A 25762-nucleotide genomic window follows, 5' to 3' on the forward strand; every position below is an offset into this window, starting at 1 on the left:
AACCCCTGCTTAAACCCTTATTATCCCCCTTTTCTTCTTCAACTTTCTTTCCCGCCACCTCCAACCGCTCTTCAATGGAGAACCACCGCCACCAACGCTTTCCTCCACCACAACCACCGCAACCTCAATCTCAACTTCAACATCAGCAGTTCGACCCCAATCTCCTTCTCCTCCAAAGCAGCATGGGTTTATACAATCCCAATCAAAACCCCTACTTTCAGAACCCTAATTTATCATTACAAAATCCCAACTTGTTTAATAATAATTTCCCAATTCAGAACAACCCCCTCCAGTATCATAATAATCAGGGTGCTTTTCCCATGGGATTTCACCCCAATAATCCCAATTTATCATCCCCTGCACCGCCGACCACCACTACCACCATTAACAACAACAATCCTAGCCCTAGCAATTCTTTTCAGAATCAACTACGAAAGAGCGAGGCGATTAACATTCGGCCTAATCCCAAATTTCCAGTTCAGCGGAAAAATGATTCCATTGGTGGTGATCGTAAGGAAACCTTTGATAAGATTGAGACCGCAGTTGCCAGTGCACGCCGTCAAATCGTTGAAGCGGGAGAGCATGTTTCCGTTTGGAAGCTATCACAATGCGCACTGGTTAAGCTGCAAGCTGACTCTTGGGATTCCTTAGGATTTCAGCTCCATGAAGTTCCTTCCCTCCACCAACTTATTCTTATCGAAGCAAAGGTCAGACATTGGAATTCTTATGTTTTTCTTGTATTTATTGTGGTGTTAAATGTGTTGTTGGATATGAGTTCATTTGTTGATTGTGATTTCTTTTTTGTATGCTAGGTCAATGCCTTTATTCGATGTCATGTAGCGGTGTTGAAGATTACTTCTTTGTTTGATTTACAAGAGGCCATATGCAAGAATGAGGGTATTGAGAAGTTTGAAGAGCTTGAGTTGGGCCCTTTTTTACGACACCCCCTTGTTGTGCACTATTTTTCTTTAAGTAAAGATGTACAGGAAGTATACAAGATAACAAGCGAGGAAGTTGTTTCTTATCTTTTTTTGTTTTTCTGTAAGAAAAAGAAGGTTGTGATCGAGGAGTTCCTGGATTATGTTGCAAAGAAATCTAAGGTGACGAACCCCAGGGTACTTGGTTTGCGGATCCAGAGTTTGGGGTATGCAGCTGGCACTTGTTACTTTTATCTTTTAAGAATATTTCATAATAGGTTCTTGACTACCTAACAAAACTTATATAAGCTTCTAGAAAATGCATGAAAATAATGTTTGCTTTTTTGATACTTGATAATTTACATTGCTACTTGCGTTGAGGCGTTTTGTTTTCATGTTTCTTTGTAGTGCATTGGTAACTTTATGACCCCCCTTGCGAAGATTAGCATTGAACATCATACTGGACTACTGGAGTTAGATAATTTAGGGTCATTGTCTCAACTTCTCAATTGTTGCTTACTTCCAAGGTCTAAAAAATGAAGAGGAAAAGAAGAGCCTTTCAAATAGGGAATGTCAGGCAGAAAAAAAAAAAAACTCAGGAAAGGTGACTAGGCATGACTTGCTTTTGTCAATCTATCCAATCCTCTAGGACATGTCCCTTGCTAAATATTATTTATTTGAGGAGGATTCATATAGAAGACCTAGCACAAGGGTGTCCTTTTTCGAAGATTGGTGCCTTTTTATTTGGGGTTTGCATGTTTTTTCCATTGCGTTTTCAGTTCTCGCTTTATTGTAATTGACGGTGTACTGAAAGTATCTTTCTCTTGGAGAGGCCTGTAAAGTAAGATTGTCTACAACTTACCCCTTCTAGACGCCTCTTTATTGGGATTCTGGCAGTAGTTATTATGTGTTAAAAATTCACAGCTACATCAGTTATTGCGTTGTTATAAGTGGTGCTATCTCCATTGGTGGGTTCTTCGAATTGCTTCTTGTTATTATTTTCTTACTCTTCAGGTTTTAGACAAGTACAATATTGGCATGAAAGTTTTGAACTTTGTGTGGTCTATTAGTAACCAAATGAGGAAAAAAGAAGCCTAGTAACTTTTTGCATGGTCCTTCCTTCAGAGAGAGAGGGGGGGGGGGGGGGGGGGGAGGGGGAGAATGAAGAGTTGAGTGTCATGTAACAGCTTATATTCTCAATAAATTTAAACTTTTGAACTGGTCCAAGTTCAATATGCGCACTACACTTACAAGCTGTCGCAATAAATGAGTGTGCTTGCCTACTTGGTGCCCTGGGATTGTGATAGATATGTAAGAATCCAATATTAAATCCTTGCTAACTAAGTATATCTTTGGAAGAAGCCCTTCCTGTCTAATAGTTAAAAGTCGATGATGCTGAATTGATGTTTACCCAGATTTATTAAGCTTTCTCTGCGGATCACCACCAGTTGATTTAATCTTTGCAGGAAAATAACAGTTTCGCTGCTAGAGAAATAGTCTTTTAGATGTTTTCAATATTCAGTAATAAAGGGAAAACTAAATTTGGAGTATCACAGCTGTTTAGAGAAATGTAATTTCACTTGAACCTGTGTTCTCTGGCTAGAAAATGAGGCTATTTGTAGCCCATATAAGTTAATTTACGTTTGCCTTGGCCCTAAGGAAATCTTAATTAAAAAAATAGTTAAACATGTAAGGAGAATACAAAAGTAACTTCTCTTTTCAAGATCCTAGCCATTCAATCTTTGCAATGACCCTTTTTTCTTCAAGTAAAAATGTAAAATACAAACCTGGTGGTTAACTGTTTACTCACTTGACTTGAAGCAATGAAAACTCGAGCAAATTTCCCACGTATAAGGAAGTCAAACAGAGCTTAAACTTGGGACATCAAGTTTCTATCTCCGATCTGCTGCTTCATCGGCTCATTGCTTTCTAAAGTTTGTCTCCAGTCAGGTCCTTAATGAAGCATAGGAGAGTTGAACTTGAAACTAACCTTTTTTTCTGGTAAAATTGCTTACTGTTGTCAACCACATTTTCGTAAGGTCATTATCCCATATTAGTGTAATTTTCCAGATGAATCTTTATTGAACAGTTAATGAACCTCTCTTCCGTCACATGTTATCTGGTTTACTGTAGCAGTTGAAGAAATGATCTCAAAATGGTTGAGATTGGTTTCTCAGTACTTGTAATTGGATCATAATGTGTGGTTGTTTTATTCACAACTTTGAGCGGTGTTTGTTTCCAAACTCTAAAAATCCTGTTAGTTGTGGTACTTGGAAATTCAAACCCTGTAGTACGCTAGTAGCCATTTGACAAGAAAGTCTTGTACTCTTGTCTTACGTTATAAGATGTGGGCTCCATTTATGTCAGTTTTTCTCAGAACTTTCTTGTGCACAATCACTGATGACGAGTGTGATCTAATACTAACTATACTGTTTCAGATTGCACATTGGTTTTCTACACAAGGCCAGAAATGCTCAAAATCATGTCTTGGGGAAGTGTATGGAGGCAGTGAAAGAAAAAAGAGATAAGCCAAGAAAAAAAAGGCCACTTTTCTCTTTGCAGAAAGAAGAGCTTGATAATCGTTTCAGTGCCATAAGTGAGCGTGTTACATCCTTTGCTTCTGTGAACAAGGAGTTCCGTGTGCAGCACATACGATTTGTTTCATCTAGTTCTGATGAGGATGAGGATATGACAGATAGCTCTGATAGTGAAAAAGTAGGGAATGACAGTTTAAAGAGTAACCAGAGTCAGTCCTCCTCAGTAAAAAGGAAAAATGGAGACAGGGTGAGTAGCTGTCCTTACCCATCTGTAGCTGAAGAGAGGACACGGCTGGGTTTGAAAGAAGAAATTGATGAACCTTCTTCTCCATGTACTCAGGGCTTAAAAAGCAATCAGAAAAGTGAGCTACCAAAAAAGAAAAGAAAATTGAAAACTCGGAGTCATGGGAAGGCAGTTGAACAGGGTTCCTTCTTACTCTCTCGAAGCACTGAGCTAGAGGAGGAAATTAATTCAAACAATGCTGATGCCAATGATTCTATTAGGATGTTCATCACAACCTGGAAGGAGGCGTGCCGGGGACACACAGCAATAGAGGTATGCTGGTGTCTTTTTTGGAACCACATTTTAGATTCTGAATGCCTCTTTTCTGCAGCTAACAGTGTTCACTTTTACTTTTCCATTATCTTTTTTCTCCTCCCCCCCTCTAAATCCCTATTTTTATACACTTGAATTCTTTTTTCTTTTCTTTTTATTTTGAACAATATTTTGAGAAACTAAATTATAGGGCAAGGGTGGTAGCCAGGTACAAATAAAATGGAAAAGGTTATCTTATTTCTCATTAAAGCCACCCATATGCTTTGACAGTCACTTCTTACACATAAACGATAATCATGCAAGTCCGTCCATATCGTATAATATCTTCTCTGCCTAAGCTCACCTTTAGAACCACTCTTTGCAAAAAATGTCTTACAAACTATGTAACTACTGAGAAAGTTGATCATTTGTGACATACGTCTGATTTTGTCATTGCCGAGGATCTTATGCAAACCCGTATTGAAGTGAATACGATTTGTGATTTTCTTCTATACCGTGGAATGAAATAGTAAAAGAAATAGATTTCAAAACCTTGTTGTAATTAGATGTGAATTAATTGCTGATAAGAAAAGAAAATCTAAGTATGTTACGGAAATGACCATAAACACTACATCACGATTGTTAATTTGCTAGGCTTGCATAGAAATATTCGCCAAGCTGTGGCTGCATGTGGAGAGGCCCATAAATGTAATGGACTTGCCCTTATAATAGATAGTCTTCTTGTGTCTACTCCGTACAAGTGGGAAAAAGGTCAAATATAAGAGGAAACCAGTTATAGCAACTTTGGTTCTCTTGTGTCAGCTCGTGTTGTGCTTGAGCAATAATTACTAGTTGCAGAAATTAAATGTTTTGGAATTGAGATATTGCTTTTGATTTCCATTTTTATTTACCAAGTGATGAAGAGATATATTAAAAAGACACCAAGGGAAACTTGTCCATTTTCATGGCAAAAATAATCTTAGAAGTTAAAAGTAGGCCTAGCTTTATTTAAGGAAGTAAAATTTCTCTAGGTATGTCTTTAAATAACTTTTATTGGCTTCAATTCTTTGTACTTAAACAAATAGTATGCTGGTTAATGTGATTCGCCTTGTCTTTTGGTGCAGGTTTTGGAAAAAATGCTGGAATTCTGTAAGATGAAAAGTGGACAAAGAAAAAAGATAAGACAAGCATTCTCAGCTTACCCTCTTGTAGGATTGCTAAATGTTGCGGTGAGTGGTTTCTATTTGATCTTGAGAATCTTGGCAGTCTTTTATAGTCTCATGATACAATCATATAGTTTGTCTGGGCAACTAATTTGATGTGTGATGACTATATGGTTCTGAAATCTGAATTCTATCAGTTGCTGTTTATGCTCTGTGGTTGGGAAGGAATAATAAGGTTTTAGGTGTACAACCTTGAATGGTCAAGTTCTTTGGGATAGGGTGGTTTTTCTAGCTTCCATGATTCCATCTAGTGTTACACCATGGGCCTATTTTTGGGGATGTCTTTTAATTTTTATTCTGTGTGATTGGACCTCCATTTACTTTCAACCCCTACTCCTCTAGTCCTCCTTTGTTGTAGTTTGATGATATTCTCCTTTGATGAAATCTTGGTACATATAAAACAATAGCTAGTGATAGAGTTCAAGGATGGAATATATTTGAAGAGATTAATTCCCTTATAAAGTTTGACTAGATGGAGTTTCTTTTATAAGATGGCGAAATGGTGAACTCTTTGAATAAGGTGATAATGGGATAATGGCATGATACTTCTAATCTTACTGGCATACTTTCTATTTTACCAAGTTTATTTTGTTTATTGCAACGACTTGTCATTAGCTTTCTGAATCTTCTACATTTAAGTGTTTGTAGTGGGTAATTTTTGTTTGATTGATAGTGTTGCTACGTTTTTTTGATGCAATGATAGTGTTGCTACGTGATGATGAATTAGCCTCCCTTTCCGATGTATGTGTGACTGTGTACAGTAATTAGTTTGTTTATGATGTAAATATTCTATTTAAAAGACATGATATCTGCACAATGCGCTTGTGAATAAATGGTTTGAGAACATGAATGTAAAAGGTTAACCCTAATGTTGCAGGTAACATCTGTTAGAAAGGGGATGTGGGATAGCATGTATGATACATTTCAATTCATGGGTGAATTGGGACAGGAAGACACTCAAGCGAACGAGCTAACGGAGTATGAAAGCATTGATATTGAACCTATTGAGAAGGATCTCGGCAGTCTCAATAGGGATACGTCAAATACTGCCCCATGTAAGTAATTCAATTGGTTTCCATGTAAGTGTCTTGCAAAGTAATTAAGTCAAAAATCCCAAATGGCCATATTTTGGATTCTTGACTTAGTCATTACATTGGCTTTCGAAAAGTGCAACCCTAGGATGTGTTGGAAGCCTCTGTTTTCAGCATGGCTGAAATTAATAGAAATAATCTAGATGTGAAGAACTAATATGGAGTGTAATGAATAGTTTATTGAGATTGAGTGAGAATTTGGAAGAATATCGGATCCACCACTCCTGAATTTCAATTTTCTTAGAAAAATGAGATACTGGTAGGATTAATCGATCATACTTTCAAGTCTTCATATGTTTCTCTCCTTTTGTGCTGTTGCCTCTCAATTTGTCCTTTTTGAAGAAACTATTGGCGCTCTCTTCAGTGTGAAACTACGCTATGATTTTAGCGCTTGGGTGGAATTCGAATTGCAGTTGTCTAACTTGGCTTAACCTATCTCTTGAAATTTGTTAGGTTTCCTCTTTATGAGCTGCATAATTTTATATTTTCTATTAGATAAATATCCATAGTAAAATAGTATAGTGGTGTAGATGAGGACCAGAATTCCTCTTGAAAAATTAATGAGAGAAAACATTATGTTGAGTTTGCAGAAATCAGATACAACTAGTTATGGAAATACATCATAGAGACGCAACACACAAGAATCTGTTTCATAAGACTCTCAATAAAAGAACTCTTGGGATAGAATAGGGTCTCAACCCTATTCGAAAGCCAATGTAAAGAACTCTTGGGATAGAATAGGGTCTCTGTTTCAAAGTTGACTATCAATTAATATTCTCGACCTTAAAGTCCAACTGGAGGGTTGAAATTGGGAAGTAGTGATGTTTATCTATCAGCTGAATTCCATTTTTCTTGCAAGTCAGGAGCATGCTTCTCAAAATTTATTGGAGAGGACAGGTAGCTGAACAGCTGCAAAGCCATAAAAATTATCTTAGGTTGCCAAACATAAAATTTGTATTGTGAAACGTAGGGAGGAGAAAACATCAGGATGCTAATTGTCGAGAAACGAGAACAAAAATGCACCAAAATTTGAACTCACAATACTCGTAGTGGACTTTCACTGTACATGGTTTCCAAACTAGTTCCTATTATGCTATATATTAACTAACGAAAATAATATTCAGTTGGGGAGGGTGGGGAGGGGGGGGGGGAGTTGGTTCTTAGACCTTGCTTGTCCTCTTAATTTTGCCCCTGAAGCTGATTTCTATTATGCTTTCTCTTTTATTCCTTTTTCCTCCCATTTGGAGATCCAAACATGCTCTTAGAGGGTCTCTTCCTTCATACAACATAATTTCCCCCCAAAATTGCAATTAATCTGTTGCAGAAAAAGGAGCTACCCACGGTAGTGTTTGGTACCATGGAGAGCAACTAAGTCATTTAATAAAGTAGCGTGAAAGGAGATAGTGAAAGGAAGTAAAAAACAACAAAAAGCTGGTGGGACCATGCCATGAAAGGAAGTTTTCAAACTAATTTGGTCCAGATGAAAAAAGAAAGTGTTAAAGTTTGTCCATTAGAGTAACTCCAATGGTTAAAAAGGGACATGCTCACAAAAAAATGAACAAGTGAGCAGGTAGCCCACCATTGATTGGTACAACAATGACATAAACACCTGTTAAAATCTTGTAGCTATTTTGGGCAGGTAGCTCAAAAAATATAGCTCAAATAAATTAATTATAGAAATTGAATATTATAGGGAGCTACAAAGTATTGTAACCCACCAATGTGAAAATTTGTAGTTTTAATCAATTGTAGCTAGAGATTTGATGTGGCAAACTTAGCCACAACATCTTGTAGCTCACCATTGGAGTTGCTCTTACCGTTCCCTTCTGTGTGACTCCATGCAACCTAGTAAAAATCTCCCATTGGTTTGGGCCATATCCTGTTCTTTAATAGCTAAAAGTTTCAAACTGGACTAAAGAGGAAGGAAGGAAGGAATGAAGAGGTACATTACTTGTTCTACGCTGGTACAAATGAGAGGATCTGTAGTGGTAAATCATGAACCTTCTAACTTTAAACTGCTGGATACCTTCCAATGTGTCAATTTGGTGAACCTTAATCTACTAAGGTTTCCACTCCTTCCCATGCAAGGGTTTTCCTTGCCACCAGATTTTCCAGTTTCTTGTCAGGATGCCCAACTTTTTTAGTATTCCACTTTTTGATGCTATGTTTTGAAAGAGGTACTTTCTTTTTCTTTAGTTCCTAGAAACTCTGATGACTGACCACCAAGGTTTCCCTTAGTAATGGAGCCAAATGTGCTGCATGAACTTGAAGAAGGATTGAGAAAAAGATGTTGTAATATCTGGTAGAAAAGAACGTGATAATTATTAGATAACGTTGGAAGTTCTCTATTGATCAAGTGAGAATAATAAGATTGTTTCACTATGGATCTCAGGTTTAATCTTAAACAAGAAATTCTTGTTTGAAGGAAATTGGATACATTAGATGATTCTATCTTTTCTCTAACCCCATTTATAATGGAATACGAGGTTTATTTGGTTGATTTATCAAAGGATTACTTTCATTCTAAGCCACCTAATGGTAAAGATGAAATTCTTTTTAAGGAGACTTTTTTAAGAGTTGGAGATGATATCATGAGGACTCCACAAATGAGGAGATGAAGACAACACTTGGCTGAAGCGTCACTTAATAAAATCTGCTTGAACATTATAGACACTGGTGCAATAACTTTTTGTCCTTTTTTGTTACTGGCTTTGATTTAGATGCTAGCATTGAAGAATTTCTTTGATTGAGGTGGGTAGAGGACTATTGGCCATGGATCAACAATAAAATATAATTATTGTTATTTTAGTGACATTATTTGTATTCTTATGAATCAGTAGAGTCAGTTTTTCATATTGAGTTTCAGGATCTTGGGGGAATCTTTTCTATACCTGTGATAGAATGATCAATGCCTAGGATATCTTTGAGAGAGGCATATGGAAGCAACTTAATGCTCTGGAAGCTGAACCTAGGTTAGTTTATCAGACTACAAGATGTGGAACACGGTATCTGCGAGGTTCCTTGAATCCTTGGTCAGTTCAACAGTGTAATATAGTATGGTACAGGAAACTGGAACTTTTGAGAAGGGATAAAAAGCAAAACCTGCTAATTGACATCACCAAAGACCTTTTATCTAAAGTGAGGATTTCTGATATAGTAGTATAGCGCATCAGTAATCGCTTTTCCTTTTTTTTAATTGTTTCCTGGTTTGCTTTATTCTCCACTACTGTTTCCTCCTTTTGGGAATAGATGGCCTATCTGTTCTCTTGTATTCATGCACGTGGTGTTGTATTTTGTTGTTTCAAGCAATTTCGTACACTTGAGGGAGATAGGAAATTGATTTTGGCTTCTGCAATCCGAACTCTCCACACCCTCTTTAGAATACCTCTTCAAAAGGAATACTTCTGCTTTATCTTTCATTAGCTTTTCTCGTTTTCTTCTAAGTGTAGTTGGGTTGCAAGATCTTGTTATGTTATGAATTCTTAGCTGTGTCCTTGGTTCCCTTTGAGGCTTTGTGGAGTCCATATTGTTTTTAAGTATTATTTTTGTATGTAATGCCTTTTCCGTTTTTAGGTGTTAATTTGGAGGATATCGTCCGAAAAGCCTCAGATTATCTTGCTGAAAGCACTGTGTTATCTGGTGGAAGTTCTCTTGTGGATAGGTTACTCATGTTCGTAAAAAAACTTTCCAGTTGTGAAGTTTGGTTGACTGAGAAATTTTCAGTTAAAGAATTTAAGTTGCTTGGTCATGGAGATTTTTTTTCGTTCTTGGAAAGAAATTCCTCTTTACTCCCTAAAGAGTTTCTGAATTTTGTAAGAGGGGAGGTACATGAACACCAGTTATTGGAGGTAAGCATGATACAGAAACAACTGGTTATGTTATTGTCTCAAGCTGCAAGCAGCCTCTGGGAGGAAGGCGTTGTAACCAAGGAAAAAATATCTGAACTGCTTATGCGGCAATTTCCTTTCATCAGTTTCAGAATTATTGAAAGTGGTAGTACCCAAGAGCTCCTAGAGTTAGTAGGGAAGCATGGAGACAGTGCTTCATTCAATTGTGTTATTTTCTCTGCAACACTGCCGGGCACCTCTAAGTATGTTGATTCCGCTGGTGCTGATGTAGCTGACAATTCTGGGTTGATAGCAGACATGGAAAGTATTGATGGTAATTTTGGATCAGTTACATCAAGGGATGCCATTAACATTTTACTTAAAACACCATTTTTGACAGATCTAAACTCGTGGGTGCATTGGGATCATGTATATGCTCCTTCACTTGGGCCTCTTCTGGATTGGCTTCAGACAGAGGTAAATGTGGAAGGCTTATTATGTCTTTTGACGAGAGATGGTAAAGTTATTCGGATTGACCATTTAGCTTCTGGGGACCTGTTCTTTCAAGCTTTACTTCGAGAATCTTCTTTTGAAGTAGCAGTGCAGCTTCTGTCGTTGTTTGTGCTGTCTGGTGGGAAAAGACATGTACCCTTGTCCCTTTTAAAGTGCCATGCACGACAAGGATTTGAAGTTGTTATGGCAGATTTTGTGCAAAACGTGGATGTTAGTGATGGCAGGAGGAGTGAGAAAATACTGAGTGAGAATGAGGCCGTGAATTCAAGTATGAATCTTGTCAAGAATTTTGGTGGGATGAAAAATGCTGTTCACCTTGCGTCAAGAATTGTTATTGATTGTCTAGTTTTCCTGCCTTCAGAATTTCGCTGTTTTGCAGCTGATGTGTTACTTTCTGGAATGCAGTCTTTGGTAAAAGATGTTGCTTCAGCTATTTTGGTTCAATGCAAAGGAAATATAGAGCGTCTCATGCTGCATGAAATTGGTTTCTCGTTGGGTATAGTTGAGTGGATCCATGATCACCATTCAGTTTGTCCAATAACTGATTACAACTCCTTGGTACTAACTGGAGCTCCATCACTGACATCTATGGGTTCTGATGCGAAGCGGATTGACCTTACACAGAGTCCATCAGAAAAGACACCGCCTGCTGTTAACAAACATGACCTGCATAATGAAACTGATGCATTCATCGTCATGGGTGGCTCAGCAGTGCAGTATTCTGAAAATAATTTATCGCATCACCTAGCTGAACAAGACATCGAGAAGGCTGCTCTTGTTATTGAATCAATTAGGCGGGATGAATTTGGGTTGGACTCTAATATCTCCGACATGGAGAGTAGTTTGTTGAAGAAGCAACATGCCCGTTTGGGGCGAGCACTTCATTGTCTCTCAGAAGAATTGTATTCACAAGACTCACATTTCCTTCTTGAGCTGGTATGTCATGTGTGCTTATATGCTCATTTTGATTTCATTTTGAGAGTAATATAGGTTTTTTTTTTAATGTATCGGCTGCTTGATTGGGTATGTAGTCTTAATGTCTGACAGAAACATTATTGAATACTGCAAGCTCATGGCTGATTTAGTGTTATCTTGTTAAGTTTATTGTTAAAATGGGTTGGACTTGCCAGTTAGAAATTAAGAGGAAGGAGAAGTTTGGTTAGGGTTTCAAAAACTTTGCTTCAGAAAATCCAGGCATCTAATCATAGAGGAAGAAAAATATGTTTTCTGGTTGCCGGTGCTCTTGCATGCTGCAGGGAGAGAGAGCACGGCATGCATATGCGTAGGAGTGGGGGAAGGAAAAGAATATGTTTAAGCTCATTTTTTTTACTGACGGAAAAAATAGCTTAACTTCTGACTTGTTCTGGAGCAAGGTCAGATATTCACCTTCAGCATCTTTATGGGTTAAGGCGAGTGGGGCATTAAAGACTTACTTGATTGGGGAGGTATAAAGAAATTGGGCGATCTGTAGTTTTGTTTTCCAGATTAGAGGGCTGCTTGTCCTCATTGTTTGTTCTCCTTTTTTCCTACTGTTATTAAAATCTCTTTTGTATATTAGAAAATGGTTCACTTAATTACTTTATTCTGTTACAATGGCATCATCGCCTTTTCTCTAATTTATAATAAAACCCACTTTTTTCTATTAAGTTGCTTTGTATAAAGCTAGTTCTTTGTTGTCTGTCAGTTGAATAAATTGGAGGACTCCATAAGTTATTAAGTTCTATTTAATTTGAACTTTTTAAAATTTCAACGTAATAGTATTTTTTATGGCTGTGTCCCCAAGTACGTATCTGATTTGAACACTTAAACATATATAATTGTCCTTTAATTAAAAAATATCTGATTGTCTATCCAAGTCTCGGCATTATACCCTTACAGTAGTAGTGTATTTGAAGAATGTAAGTGTCTTAGCTCATCATTTAGAATTTGCAGTGCAAATCTGGATGGGGTTTATGGAATTTTTCTTACTAAATTACATAACTGATTGCACTGAGGTATTGACAGGATTTAGGGTTTGGATGGGAGATTCTTTGGGTGTCTTTTTGTGTAAATCCTTATTTACATGCCTGACTTAACCCCCCAAGTATGGCCTTTCCATCAGCTAATTTCTTATGGAAGGAGGAAGTTAGGAATAGCAACAGGTCAGTCGGATAGTTAATGGACCCTAAATCTGACTCCGAATCCGACAGCCTCCGTATTGCCAACCCTGAGTCCGATCCACCCGGATTTCTGGACATCCGGATCCAAATCAATTTTTCCAGTTACTAATTCATTTCGGGGCCAAAAATTTGTGTGTTATATAACGAAATTTATGAACTGATGGGTCTCTACTAATTCGCACCTTATGACGGTTCATGTTGACCCCAAGTCATTTTGGGACTAAGGCTTTGTTGTTGTTGATGATGGTGGTGATCTGGTATAGGATGATGGTTAAAACCTGTTAAATTCTCTAGATTATGTAAGAAACTTTGACTACAGCATTTCTTCTGCACTCAAATGTTCCGAGAGAGTGGTTGTTTTTTGTGTGTCTGCGTGGGGGGATTCGTTTGTCTGCCACTTTAGGTGTCCAGATTAATAATACTTAGGTTTACCTTGTATTTTTATTTTTTTGCTGCTGTACTACTTTTGCTCTTGTAATAGATGTGTAACATGGAGAATGCGATGATTTTCTCAATTCTCAATTGTTACACATTTGACCTTTCTACTTGTTTAATCTCTAAATTCACAGGTCCAGAATGCTGATGATAATGTTTACCCTGCAAATGTTGAACCTACTCTAAGTTTCGTCCTTCAAGATACCGGAATTACTGTTCTTAATAATGAGGGAGGATTTACTGCAAAGAATATAAGAGCTCTTTGTGATGTTGGGAACTCTACCAAAAAAGGGTCTTCTGCCGGCTACATTGGACAAAAGGGAATTGGTTTCAAATCAGTTTTCCGGGTATGCAAACAAATGTTCATTTAATCATGGAATGAAATATAAGTGAGAGTATCTTTTGGTTGAGCGGTCTTGTTTCCATGACATTATCACTGGTCATTTTATTTGTCTTATTGTAATGTGCTTATCAACTTATTTCAGGGATTTGGGTGGATGATATGTATGCTTGCTTATTGGTAATTCACGGTGATTTGAGGAATGTTTTTTACTTATATGCATGGATTGCTGCATGTATCAAGCACTCTAGGAATTTTCCAAACTTGTTGGACATTGCCAAAAGAGCTTAAAAAGCTTTGTGCTTTCTAGAGTCACCAAAATGAAATTTGTGGTTGAAATTTGTATGGGTTTATAGATTAGATATTGACTGTAAATCAAATAATTAGAGGTGGGTGAAGAGTAAATTTGACAACATAAGAGCCCTGCATGTATCAAACACTCATATTAAATTTTTTTGCATTCTTGGTATTGATACATCTGGAAAATCTTGAATCTAAATACTTTGTACTTCCCCAGGCCCCCGTCCCAATTCACACTTTCCTTTTTCGTACATCTCAATTTAATTATCATATTTCCTTTTATGGCATGCACCTACTAATATTTTATTACCTCTCTCTCCCCACTATCAAAAGTTAGGGTCCCACTCCTTCTCTCATCAAATAAAATATTTCTCCACTATCTCCCACTACACCTACTTTTTTTTATTAAAATATAATAGATAAGCCAACATCTACTTATTGCATAAAACTCCGTGAAAAACTTAATGCGACAATTAAACTAGGACGGAGGCAGTAATCTGTGTACTGTACATTTCTGTTAATTAGTAGTTGTTTCTACAATTATTTGCACAAACAACCAACATCTGTTTAGAGCATCTTAAGAAGTAGATTGATATGAAGTTTCCTGGTTTGTAAAGTCCTGGTTCCAACTTTCTTGAGCAAAGCAGGGTTGCTTGGATTTTTTTTCTTTTATATCTTAAAAGTAATTGCCTAGTCATCTGACTTTTAGTTGCTCTTCATGCAGGTTACAGATGCTCCAGAAATTCACTCAAATGGGTTTCATATTAAGTTTGATGTTGGTCAAGGTCAGATTGGTTTTGTATTACCAACAATTGTACCACCTTGTGATATTGAGATGCTTCAAAGATTGGTACCCGGAAATGATATTCTAAAGGGCTTGAATTGTTGGAACACATGTATAGTGCTTCCTTTCAAATCAAAATTACTGGAAGGAACAGCAATGAGTAGCATTTTGTCTATGTTTTCTGATCTTCATCCCTCTTTGTTACTTTTCCTTCACCGTCTTCAGTGTATCAAGCTAAGGAATGTGCTAAATGACTCACTGATTGTTATGAGAAAAGAGATATTAGGAGATGGTATCGTTAAAGTATCTCATGGAAAAGAGCAGATGACTTGGTTTGTGGCATCTCACAAGTTGCATCCTAAAGTTATCCGGTCCAATGTTCATATGACTGAGATATCCATGGCTTTGACACTAAATGAAACAATGAATGGCGACTATGAACCCTTTTTAGGTCAACAGCCTGTGTTTGCTTTTCTTCCATTGAGAACATATGGCCTTAAGTTTATACTTCAAGCTGATTTTGTTCTTCCTTCTTCTAGAGAAGAAGTTGACGGAGATAGCCCATGGAATCAGTGGTTATTGACAGAATTTCCTGTTTTATTTGTTAATGCGGAGACATTATTTTGTTCTCTTCCTTGTTTCCGAGAAAATCCTGCGAAAGCAGTGAGTGTTTATATGAGCTTTGTTCCCCTTAGGGGTGAAGTGCATGGTTTTTTTTCTGGACTCCCTCTGATGATTATTGCTAAACTGCGCCAATCAAACTGCTTACTTCAGGATGGGTGCAAGGACAAGTGGGTTCCTCCATGCAAGGTTCTAAGAGGTTGGAATGAGCAAGCACAGATGCTGTTGCCTGACACTTTGTTGTATGAACATCTTGGACTTGGGCTTTTACACAAGGATGTGAATTTGTCTGATGGACTTGCTAGAGCACTTGGTATTGAGGAATATGGCCCAAAAATATTGGTACAGTTCATATCTTCTTTGGGCCGAATTAAAGATGGTATAAAATCAATGGGTCTTCATTGGCTTTTCTCTTTGCTTAATGAACTTCACAACATGATTCACTCTTATGCACTAAACTTTAAGAATTCAGGGTCAGAATCGGATATTACAGATAGCCAAAAAACAATTCTGAAAAAAGTTCCATTTATTCCACTGTCTGATGGCACGTATGGTTCTTTAGATGATGGAACCATTTGGTTTCATACTGACTACATAAGCACTGGTCTTGATGGTGAACTTGGTAACGAAGCTTTTCCCTGCTTATATGCTACATTGAGGATCGTAAGGCCTGCCCTCTTTTCTGAGGCATCTGGTGATGTAACTTTAATTAATAACTGTACAAAAATGCTGCGAAAGATTGGTGTTCAACAGATGTCGGCTCACGAGCTTATTCGAGTTCATATCTTACCATCCATTTCAGATGACAGATTGACTGATAGCAAGCAGTTAATGAGAGAATACATCACCTTTATAATGCTTCATCTGCACTCTAGTTGTGTAGATTGTCATATTGAAAAAGAACATATTATTTCTGAACTATGCAGTAAAGCTCTAATTCTAACAAATCATGGGTACAAGCGACCGGTTGAGGTGCCAATTCATTTTAATAAAGAATATGGAAATTCTGTTGATGCAAAGAAATTGGTAAGTGGTTTGGATTATAAATGGCATGAAGTTGATGCCATGTATTTGAAGCACCCCCTTACCGAGACAGTGCCACGTAGATTGATGAAGTGGAGGGAGTTTTTTCAGAAGTTAGGAGTCACAGATTTTGTCAAAGTAATTCCCACTGAGAAATCTGTTGCTGACTTGTCTCCTACTGTTCTTAGTCAGATGATGTGTGACAGACAGCTCATTTCCCCAGGATTGATTGTTAGAGATTGGGAATCTCCCGAGCTACTTCACATACTTACCCAGTTGTCTAAGGATGGCAGCCAGGAGAGGTGCAAATATCTCTTGGAATCTCTAGATGAGTTATGGGATGATCATTTCAGTGATAAAGTTTTGGGGTGTTGCAGCAGTAAGTCTGGTCTGAATGACTTATGTTTCAGATCTTCGTTCTGGCATTGCATATCTGATATTAGGTGGACGGTTTCAAGTGTATCAAACGAGCTTCACTACCCAAGAGAGTTATTTTGTGACTGTGATACCGTCCGTTCGATTCTTGGTTGTCATGCTCCATATGTTGTACCAAAGGTCAGTTTTATTCATATTCTTTGTAAGAAGTTCAATGTTAAAACAAGATCCAATCTGATTTGCGTGGTAATATCAACCTTTATGTATGATTTTCCATCAAATAGCTTCACTTTGTCACTATAATTTGAGATATCCTTTGTTTCTTCCCTTTGGATCCCCTTGATGAAATGCCTCTCTGACCAATGTTCTTTAGTTTCGTGTTTAAAATTATTGAAGTATCATGTGACTCAGTTTCTTCACCTACCTTGCCTTACATGTGGCAGACATGGGCGCGATCCTTCAAAATTAACAGATAATTGAGGAAACACTTGATGTATCTGTGTTGAACACCGTATCCAAGTCCAATATATTCTGTTAGCCTGAGGTATATTGATAAAGTAGAATAATGAGTATAACTGATGGGATACATAGTCGACATACCCTAGTGCCAATTATCTGAATTTATGTATTTACCTCAAATAGGTTGTATCTCTTAATATTAAGGTAAAACTGAAGGGATAGGGTTCATTTATTTGTGTAAGATTGATCCCAATTATATTAATGGCAACTGTCTAAGATGATTTGGAAATTTCTCAGATATGTTGTTATTTTGAAACAGGTCAAAAGTGTTAAATTATTAACAGAAATTGGTTTCAAAACTCAAGTTACACTTGATGATGTATTGGAAATACTTCAAACTTGGAGAACAATGAAGTGTACATTAACAGCCAGGTAATAATTTTGTGCGGTGATTGTCATTTTTCTGCCTACTCATGACATTGGTTGGTGAAAATTGAAAAAGCTGCGCATTTCTTTTCCTTTATCATAATTGCTGATCTTTTGATTTAGGAATGCATTGAAATCCAGCCCTAATATATTGTACCCAATCTTAAACAATCTCGTTCATACCAGTGTGCTGTTGTGGTTCTACCTGTGATAAGACTGTAAGAGAGAATCAACGACACTGTACTTTGTCACCGTCCAATAAAGATAATACATTTAATTTTCTTAATAAATAGTCATGAGCATATAGGGTCTATAGCAGGAGAGCACATGAAGTTCTCTGGCTGAAATTGCTTATGAAAAAACAGAGCTCGTTGCCTTGTCAACAAAATTGTGGAAACTTTTGGTGGTAAAATTTCATGTGAAGGTAAGGAAAACAATTGAACTGCAGAAACCCTATTTAAAAAGATTATTTTATTCCTTCAGATTATAGCACCCACATAGTAGCCTAACCAATAGGGAGATCTTCTCACGTAGTACTTCCCGAAATCAATATATTGAGCTGGAAGCAGTGTAGAAAAGCGAGGTGTAGGAGAGAGCTATCACCTTTGTGGTTTTGGATAGGTGAATTTACTGTGGCATAATGAGGTGCCGTCAGACACAGTAGCCACTCGGCCCACTCCTCTTGGAACCCCATGAAAGTTCTGTCCTTTATGTTAAAGTGAGAAAGTCATGAATTCTAATTTACCTTTTCTTTATGACTATGCTTTCTGATGCATTATTATGAATAGGCTAGTTTGTACCCGAAACCATGTTACCGTCTAACTAATTATGACTACATTTTAGAATTGGGAATTTGTTCTTCATCTGCCAAGACACAAGTCTTGACCGTTCTCCTTCCACTTAGGCTCTGGGATCATATCATTTTTGTGTCCCTGATGTGTTTAAAGGTTTAGAACATGCATAGAAATACTGTAAAATAAGAGCTGGAATATCAATTGGCCAATGGTCATAGACATCCATTATCAACTCATTGGTGAGAGCTGGAATATCCATTGGCCAATGGTCATAGACATCTATTGTCAACTCATTGGTGTCGGTGCAAATTATTTGTCTTACTACAACCCTCCCTTATGGTATGGATGATGAGATTCCATAAATTACATTTCAAGGATCATTGGTGGCCTGATATTGGTAAGGAGGAGGAGAGAGAGAAGCCGAGGGGTGCCTATCATGGCCGATGGGAGATGATTAGTCACTTATGGTGGGGAAAAGGGGGGGGGGGGGGTAATGGAATCAAGAATTTCTCTTTTTTTTTCTTAAAAATTATCAGTGTCCAATTTTTTGAAGATGGAGATGCTTCTCATAAATGGTATTGAAGATGGTGATAAATGAACATGATTGTCTTGAATTGATTGATAAATGACAAACATAGTAGAGAAGAAAATGAGAGGTTTCCAAATATGGGATTGGGTAAATTGGCAGAGGCAATCATGGTGGAGATTAATGGTGTGGGGTTAGAGATTATCAGATGAATGTATTTGCAAGAAGAGAGACAATCATGGTGGAGATTTGAGTGGCAAGAATTACATGTACTTCGTAATCAAAGAGCAATTTACTTATTATTTTGTTTTTGGGTTAAGAGGTTGTTTAATGTACTAGTTTTAATCAGTTTTGATAATGCTGAATTAAACCAAAATCAGGTTTGTGCTATGTTACTCAGATACGGGTGTCGGTGTCGTGTCCGACACGGGTGTCGGAGTATCCGACACTCCGATTCAAATAATTGCAGACACTCCGACACGGTCAAAGGAGTGTCTTGACTTAATTTTTAGACACGGCTCCTATACAAAGTGTCGGATAAAAAAGCGACACTTTTTATAAAATAACAAAATTAGTTGTCAAATAAAAAAAATATGAAGATAGTGAGGTACAAAGAATAGTTATGTTTTTTTGAGGGAAAGGTACAAAGAATAGTTCTTTAAAAGTGTTACTACAAATTACAAAGAAATTAAAAAAAATGAAAAAGTTGACTAATGGTTGTCTGCAAACTACAGTAATGGAAAGATTCCCTTAAAAAAGTATTCCGTATGACAGATAGCACGTGGGTTTGTTTCCCACCTGGCACACCTCCCAGGCTCCCACACGGGCCACACTTACCCTTGTTTATTTTATTTTTTTTAAAGGTTAAAAAAAAAATTGTGCAATGAGTCAATGACCAGCAGTTTTACCATTTGACCAACAACCACAAAACAACCGACGGGAAAGAGAAACCTCTTCAGCCATGACTATGGCTGATTCTCAAGAAAATAATCAATGAAAACGAAAATTGAAGAGTTCATTATGCTTGTTTTTCCTTCTACAGCAAAAGCCCCAACATATTTTTTCTTCTCTCGCCTTCCCCGACCATCAATTGTTAGATCTAGGGTTTCGAATTCTTCAAGATCCATTGTTTTTTGGTCCGGGTAAGACTAATTTTATCATCTACTACGTATATCTTCATCTCGAATGCATTTTATTTTTATTTTTTTAGTTCTTTTCTTTTCTCCTCCCGATTTCGACACTGCAATTCGGACCCTTTTCCGACACCGGTGTCGACACCTCCCCGGACACGTGTCGAGTGTCGTGTCGCGGGTCGGGTCGTGTCGACACCGACACACACCTTCCACCGGAGTGTCGGAGTAACATAGGGTTTGTGTTTAGAGAAACAAAAAACAAAGAAAGTAAAATGATACCGAACAAGCCCTAAAGTTCTAATTGCAAAAATATTGAAGAAAAGGATTATACGAAATCCTGTGATTGACACCATCAAATAATTGGAGTGTCAACGGAGGCATTTTGAGAAAAAGTAAGACAATTGTCACCTTCTCTACCAGAGCTGGTGATCTGTGCTTCTTTCTTTTAGCAAAACCTTATACGAAGTATATAGAAATCACTAGCTTCAGACTTTTAGTATCCTTGTGTGCTTGTGGGTGTGCTGATTTATCGTTGAGCGGGGTTCTCACTGTTCACATGCAAATTGATTTTGAGCATTTCAATATTCTGAAAAAGGGATATGATTTCTGAAGGTTAAATTTTCCAACATCTATTGGTATTTATATTGCAATGTGCCTAACACTTGATGTATTATTCTTACAATGATGGTGTTTTAGAATTGTGTTTTAAGGCTCTAGATTGACAGTTTTTCTACTTTATGTTGTACTCTCTATAAACTATTGATCGAAGGAGCTAATTTTGTAAGAACTTGATATTTCCAGCTTGTCACAAATGTCCAAAATGTATTCATTCATTTGGAAGGAAATGACAACATGTAGGGAACAAGTGCTGGATGCTTTAAAATCAGGACCCTTCATATTCATCCCCCGTGCCTCTTTCAAACTCTTTGAGGATGTTGTATCTGGTGTGCTTCTTTCACCTGATGAAGCATACTGGCATGATTCTACTGGTGCTTTGGACTGTGGAAAGCATGTAGAGTTCTCCATAGAGACTAGTAGCAAGACATTATGCTCTATTTATCCAGGCCTTCATGACTTTTTTGTGAATGAGTGTGGTGTCAATGAGGCTCCTTCTTTTAGTCATTACCTTGAGATTTTGCGACAGTTATCCAAGAATTCTTCGCCTCTTCAGTCAGCTAATGCGGTATGTTTTGTTCATAATTGATTGAAACTATTGACCTGTGTAGATTTACTGCTAACAATGTGTTTCATGTATTAGGTTTTCCAAGTTCTTCTCAAGTGGTCGGATGGCCTTAAGTATGATGCTTTCAGTTCTGATAATGTGTCTTACTTGAAGGAATGTCTCTTGCAGTCAGAATTTAGAGTACTTCCAGCATTGCAAGATAAGTGGGTTTCCCTACACCCATCTTTTGGCCTTGTATGTTGGTCTGATGATGATACATTAAAGAAAGAATTTAAGCACTCAGAGAATATTGAGTTTCTATATTTTGGAGAGCTTACCGATGATGAAAAAGAGATGCTTCAAACTAAAGTGTCTGTACTGTTACAGAACTTAGGCATACCTGCTCTTTCAAAGGTATGCATTTTTCCCTTTTCTGTCTCTCGTGAAAAGAGCTCTTTGTCACTGCTCGATGATTGTAGTGCAAGGTGAAATTTTGGTATCACATATTCTATACTGTTTGGTAACTGTTAGCTGAAAAAAGTGGTTTTCAAATCCTTCATTTTGCAGTGACTTGACAAAATTTGGTGATATAAAGCCATAAGGTTGAACTCTATGCCTCCGTGTTACGGGAATTATTGGCCCGTTCATTGTAATGTACAGAAATCAAAGTCAGCAGTGAATTTTTGGGTGCATTATGTTTCTATTGGAACTCATTCAGCTTTTAGAGGCTGATAGTGCTACTGAAATGGATGTCGTTCCTTACATGAAAAACTGGCCATTTTTCACTTTTCATCTAGATTTATTTACAATCTGGGTGAATTAAGGATTAAATTTTGGCTATATTCGTTGCAAGACTCCTGTTTTGCACCCAATGGATGCTGCTGAAATTTCAAAAAGGAAGGCTTTACATTTGCTGGCTGTTTTGAAGCTTCATTTTAGTTTTTATAAAAAGAAGTTACTTTGATGATATGCATGGCTAAAAATTCATAGATGTCTATTCCTAGTGTTATCTTGTTTAAATTGTCCTTTGTGCTAAATGTATTGTGCTGGTGTTTTCTGCTTCAGTTTCTTTTTTGTCATATGCTTTCTTTTTTGTCATATGCCCTGCCTGTGTTCTTTACATATGTTTTTCAAATCCGTTATGGCCGAGGTGGGCAGAAGGGAGGGAAAGCTTGTTGTGCGGATGAGCCAGAACATGTTGCTAACGGTCTATACCAATCTATGTTACTCCGACACTCCGTCCGGAGGTGGGTGTCGGTGTCGACACGACCCGACCCGCGACACGACACTCGACACGTGTCCGGGGAGGTGTCGACACTAGTGTCGGAAAAGAATCCAAAAATCTGGTGTCGAACTCTTTTTCTTTGCCCTAGATCTGAATTTTCGCCCAAAAAATATTGGGGCTTTTGAGGCGAATCAGCCGGAAAATATAGGGTGTATGCGGCGGTGAGTCAGTGACCTGTGCATACGGCGGTGAGTCGGTGACCGGAGCTGGCGGTGCATGTGGCGGTGAGGGAGAGGAAAGAGAAAACATGTGAGGAGGAGAGAGATCGTGAATCAGGAGGGTAGCAACTAGCAACTGATGTACTTCATCTAACAAAAATAAGTGGGCCTACCTTTTAACTAAAATATAAAATATATACAGTGATAGTTGTCACATGCCACGCGAAGTTTCAAAGTATCTTTATTTATTTTTTCTTTTAGTTTATTTACAGCTGCCTAGTTTATTTTGTACTAGACTTTAGCCCGTGCGATGCACGGTTTCTATTAAATTGTTACGTTAAAATACAACTCCCACATATACCAACTATATTTTATATATTAGATTAAATTGATTTTTTTTTTTTTGGATTGAATTTCATTTTAGATTTATTTTTTTAATTATTATAGTGTTTGATTTTGGATGAAATTGCATATAAGTAATATTAATAATTATTTAATAAAAATATTTACGTGGCACCTAATTATTTATCTACGTGGCATTTGACTTTTTAATTCAAAAATAATTTTGAAGTCTTATTTTTCATTGGCTGAAACCATTATATTTCCTACATGGCGCTCTAATATTGGATTAATGTTTGATTTTGGATTGAATTTAATTTTAGATTAGTGTTTGATTTTGGATGGATTTTATTTTAGATTTATTTTTTAATTATTAGAGCATTTGATTTTGGATGAAATTGTTTATATTAGTAATTAATTAATTAATTAATTTAAATATCTACGTGGCACCTAATTAATTATCTACGTGGCACTCGATTTTTTTAATTCAAAAATAAATTAGAAATCTTATTTTTCATTGGCCGAAACCATTAGTAATCCTAGGTGGCGCTCTAATAGTTTAGCAAATATGCCTCCTTTATATATGTATATTAGATTAATTATTGTTTTACTTTTTTACCACATTCACCTCCCCTAGATAAAGAATTTTACATTCCCTAGACAAAGACTTTCATCTTACCATATTAAATACAGAATACCATATTATTTTTCTTTATTTTTAATGTTTATTTTGAGAAGATTTTTAATTTGTTTATTTAATTTGTAAAAAGTGTCGTTTTTTATTCGACACTTTGTATGGAAGCCGTGTCTAAAAAATAAGTCAAGACACTCCTTTGACCGTGTCGGAGTGTCTGCAAATATTTGGATCAGAGTGTCGGATACTCCGACACCCGTGTCTGACACGACACCGACACCCGTGTCTGAGTAACATAAATACCAATATATTCTAGAACGGTGCTAGTTTTTTATATTCTCTAATAAAGAATTTGTTTTATGACTTACTTCGTTGCAGATTGTGTCTCGTGAAGCTATATACTATGGGCCTTGTGATTGTGGCTTTAAAACCTCGATGGTGACATGGGTGCTTCCTTTTGCCCAGCGTTACCTTTATAATCTACATCCAGAAAGATACAGTCAAGTCAAGCAGTCTGGGTGCGAATTACATCACTTAAAAATTTGTGTTGTTGAAAAGTTGTTCTATCGTAATGTCATAAAGAGGTGTGACTATTCATCCAAGAAGAGGACTGAATGCCACTCCCTGCTTCAGGTACTTTTGTTGTTTTGTGGACTTCTATATTGAAAAATATGTTTTCTTTTTCTTCTTCTCAGAGGTCTTAACTTGGTTTCTTTCTGTAGGGCAACGTTCTGTACACAACTCAAGAATCAGATTCACACTCTGTGTTTATGGAACTGTCCCGATTACTCTTTGATGGTTCTCCCGAGTTACATTTGGCCAATTTCCTTCACATGATTGCTACTATGGCAGAATCTGGTTCAACTGAAGAGCAAATGGAATTTTTCATCCTTAATAGCCAGAAGATGGGAAAGCTTCCCGTTGAGGAGGCTGTCTGGTCCCTTTCTTCTTCTTCTTCGCTGTCCTTGGCCGAGAATGATGAAACACTAACTGGAAATGCCCTTTCAACAGATATCAATGACCAGATATCTTCCCAATCCACGAAAAAGCGAGCACTGTCGAGTTGGCCTCCTGTGAACTGGAAAACAGCACCCGGTTTTAGTTATTCGAAAAGGTTCAAGACACAACCTGTGATCATGGATCAAAGTGGTAATCCAAGTGCAGGTGAGGGTTATTTTGAGGGCTCGGTACAGGAGGAAGCTGAAGTGACTTTAACTAACATAAACGAAGATGTTGTTATTGAAGATGATGGAGTCGTAGGACCTGATTCATCTGTTTTCCCTCAATTTGAAAATCAAAATGAATTTATAAGCAACATAGCGAATCCTACCAATATTCTGGTTGAGTCCCTTTGCCCAGAAGAGGGTCAATCAAAAAGCAGAGATCAGGCTAATACTCCGGGTGCACAGGAAGCAATGAGAATTGGTCGAGTTGGAGAGATGGTGGCTTCCAGATACTTTGAAGGAAAAGCTGATGGAACAACAAAAGTGGATTGGGTGAATCGAGATAAGGAGACAGGATTGCCATATGACATTATAATTGGTGATAAACAGAAGCAGGAATACATTGAAGTGAAAGCTTCTCGATATTCTAAGAAAGACTGGTTTGTCATATCAACACGAGAGTGGCAATTTGCAGCAGAGAAAGGGGATTCTTACAGCATAGCATATGTTGTTCTATCTGGTCAGAATCTTGCCAGGATCATGATTTATAAGAATCCTGTAAAACTCTGCCAACTCGGAAAGCTACAGTTGACTGTTACCATTCCAAGATCATATCAAGAATCCTCTCAGTGAGTGATGTTCTCATCTCTTTCTCTAAGATACAAGATCTCCAATAGCAGAGCGGATTGTAATAGTTAAAGCTATGCTTTAGAATTCTTTTTGTATCACTTTGTAACATGGCTCTAGGAGCCTTTTTTGTTTGTTATTAAATATGTAAATACATAGTTTTGACTGGTAGATGAAAAGCTATATGGAAATTCCTGCATTGATGCATAAGTTTTCATGTTGCACTTTATTCTAATCTGATTCTCTCTTTTGTTTTCTCCCTGACTTTCTTCTTCCTTTGTTTATGTTTCCTTTGAACCTTCCATTAAGATCAAACCATCGAGTTTCTGGGATTCTAGCGATAAGGCTTCCAGACGGAGTTACATTCACTGATAGG

At 37.3% G+C, this 25762-nt stretch overlaps 1 protein-coding gene across 2 annotated transcripts; it reads left to right on the plus strand.

The window, feature by feature from the left end:
• On the plus strand, positions 1-25596 carry LOC110802407 (protein NO VEIN). Of its 2 annotated transcripts, XM_022007851.2 has the most exons (14): positions 11-707; positions 813-1144; positions 3356-3701; positions 3795-4010; positions 5114-5218; positions 6090-6267; positions 9877-11579; positions 13372-13584; positions 14602-16860; positions 17459-17571; positions 20820-21201; positions 21277-21594; positions 23975-24229; positions 24319-25596. In XM_022007851.2, the coding sequence occupies exons 1-14, from the start codon at positions 75-77 to the stop codon at positions 25390-25392; spliced, it is 8127 nt and encodes a 2708-aa protein (XP_021863543.1). In that variant the 5' UTR covers positions 11-74; the 3' UTR covers positions 25393-25596. The 2 variants fall into 2 exon arrangements, with proteins under 2 accessions (XP_021863542.1, XP_021863543.1); XM_022007850.2 differs by having other exon boundaries at positions 1-707; positions 3356-4010.
• Positions 25597-25762: the final 166 nt, after the last annotated feature.

The sequence above is a fragment of the Spinacia oleracea genome, chromosome 1, assembly GCF_020520425.1.
Source record: "Spinacia oleracea cultivar Varoflay chromosome 1, BTI_SOV_V1, whole genome shotgun sequence".
Taxonomy (NCBI): Eukaryota; Viridiplantae; Streptophyta; class Magnoliopsida; order Caryophyllales; family Amaranthaceae; genus Spinacia; species Spinacia oleracea.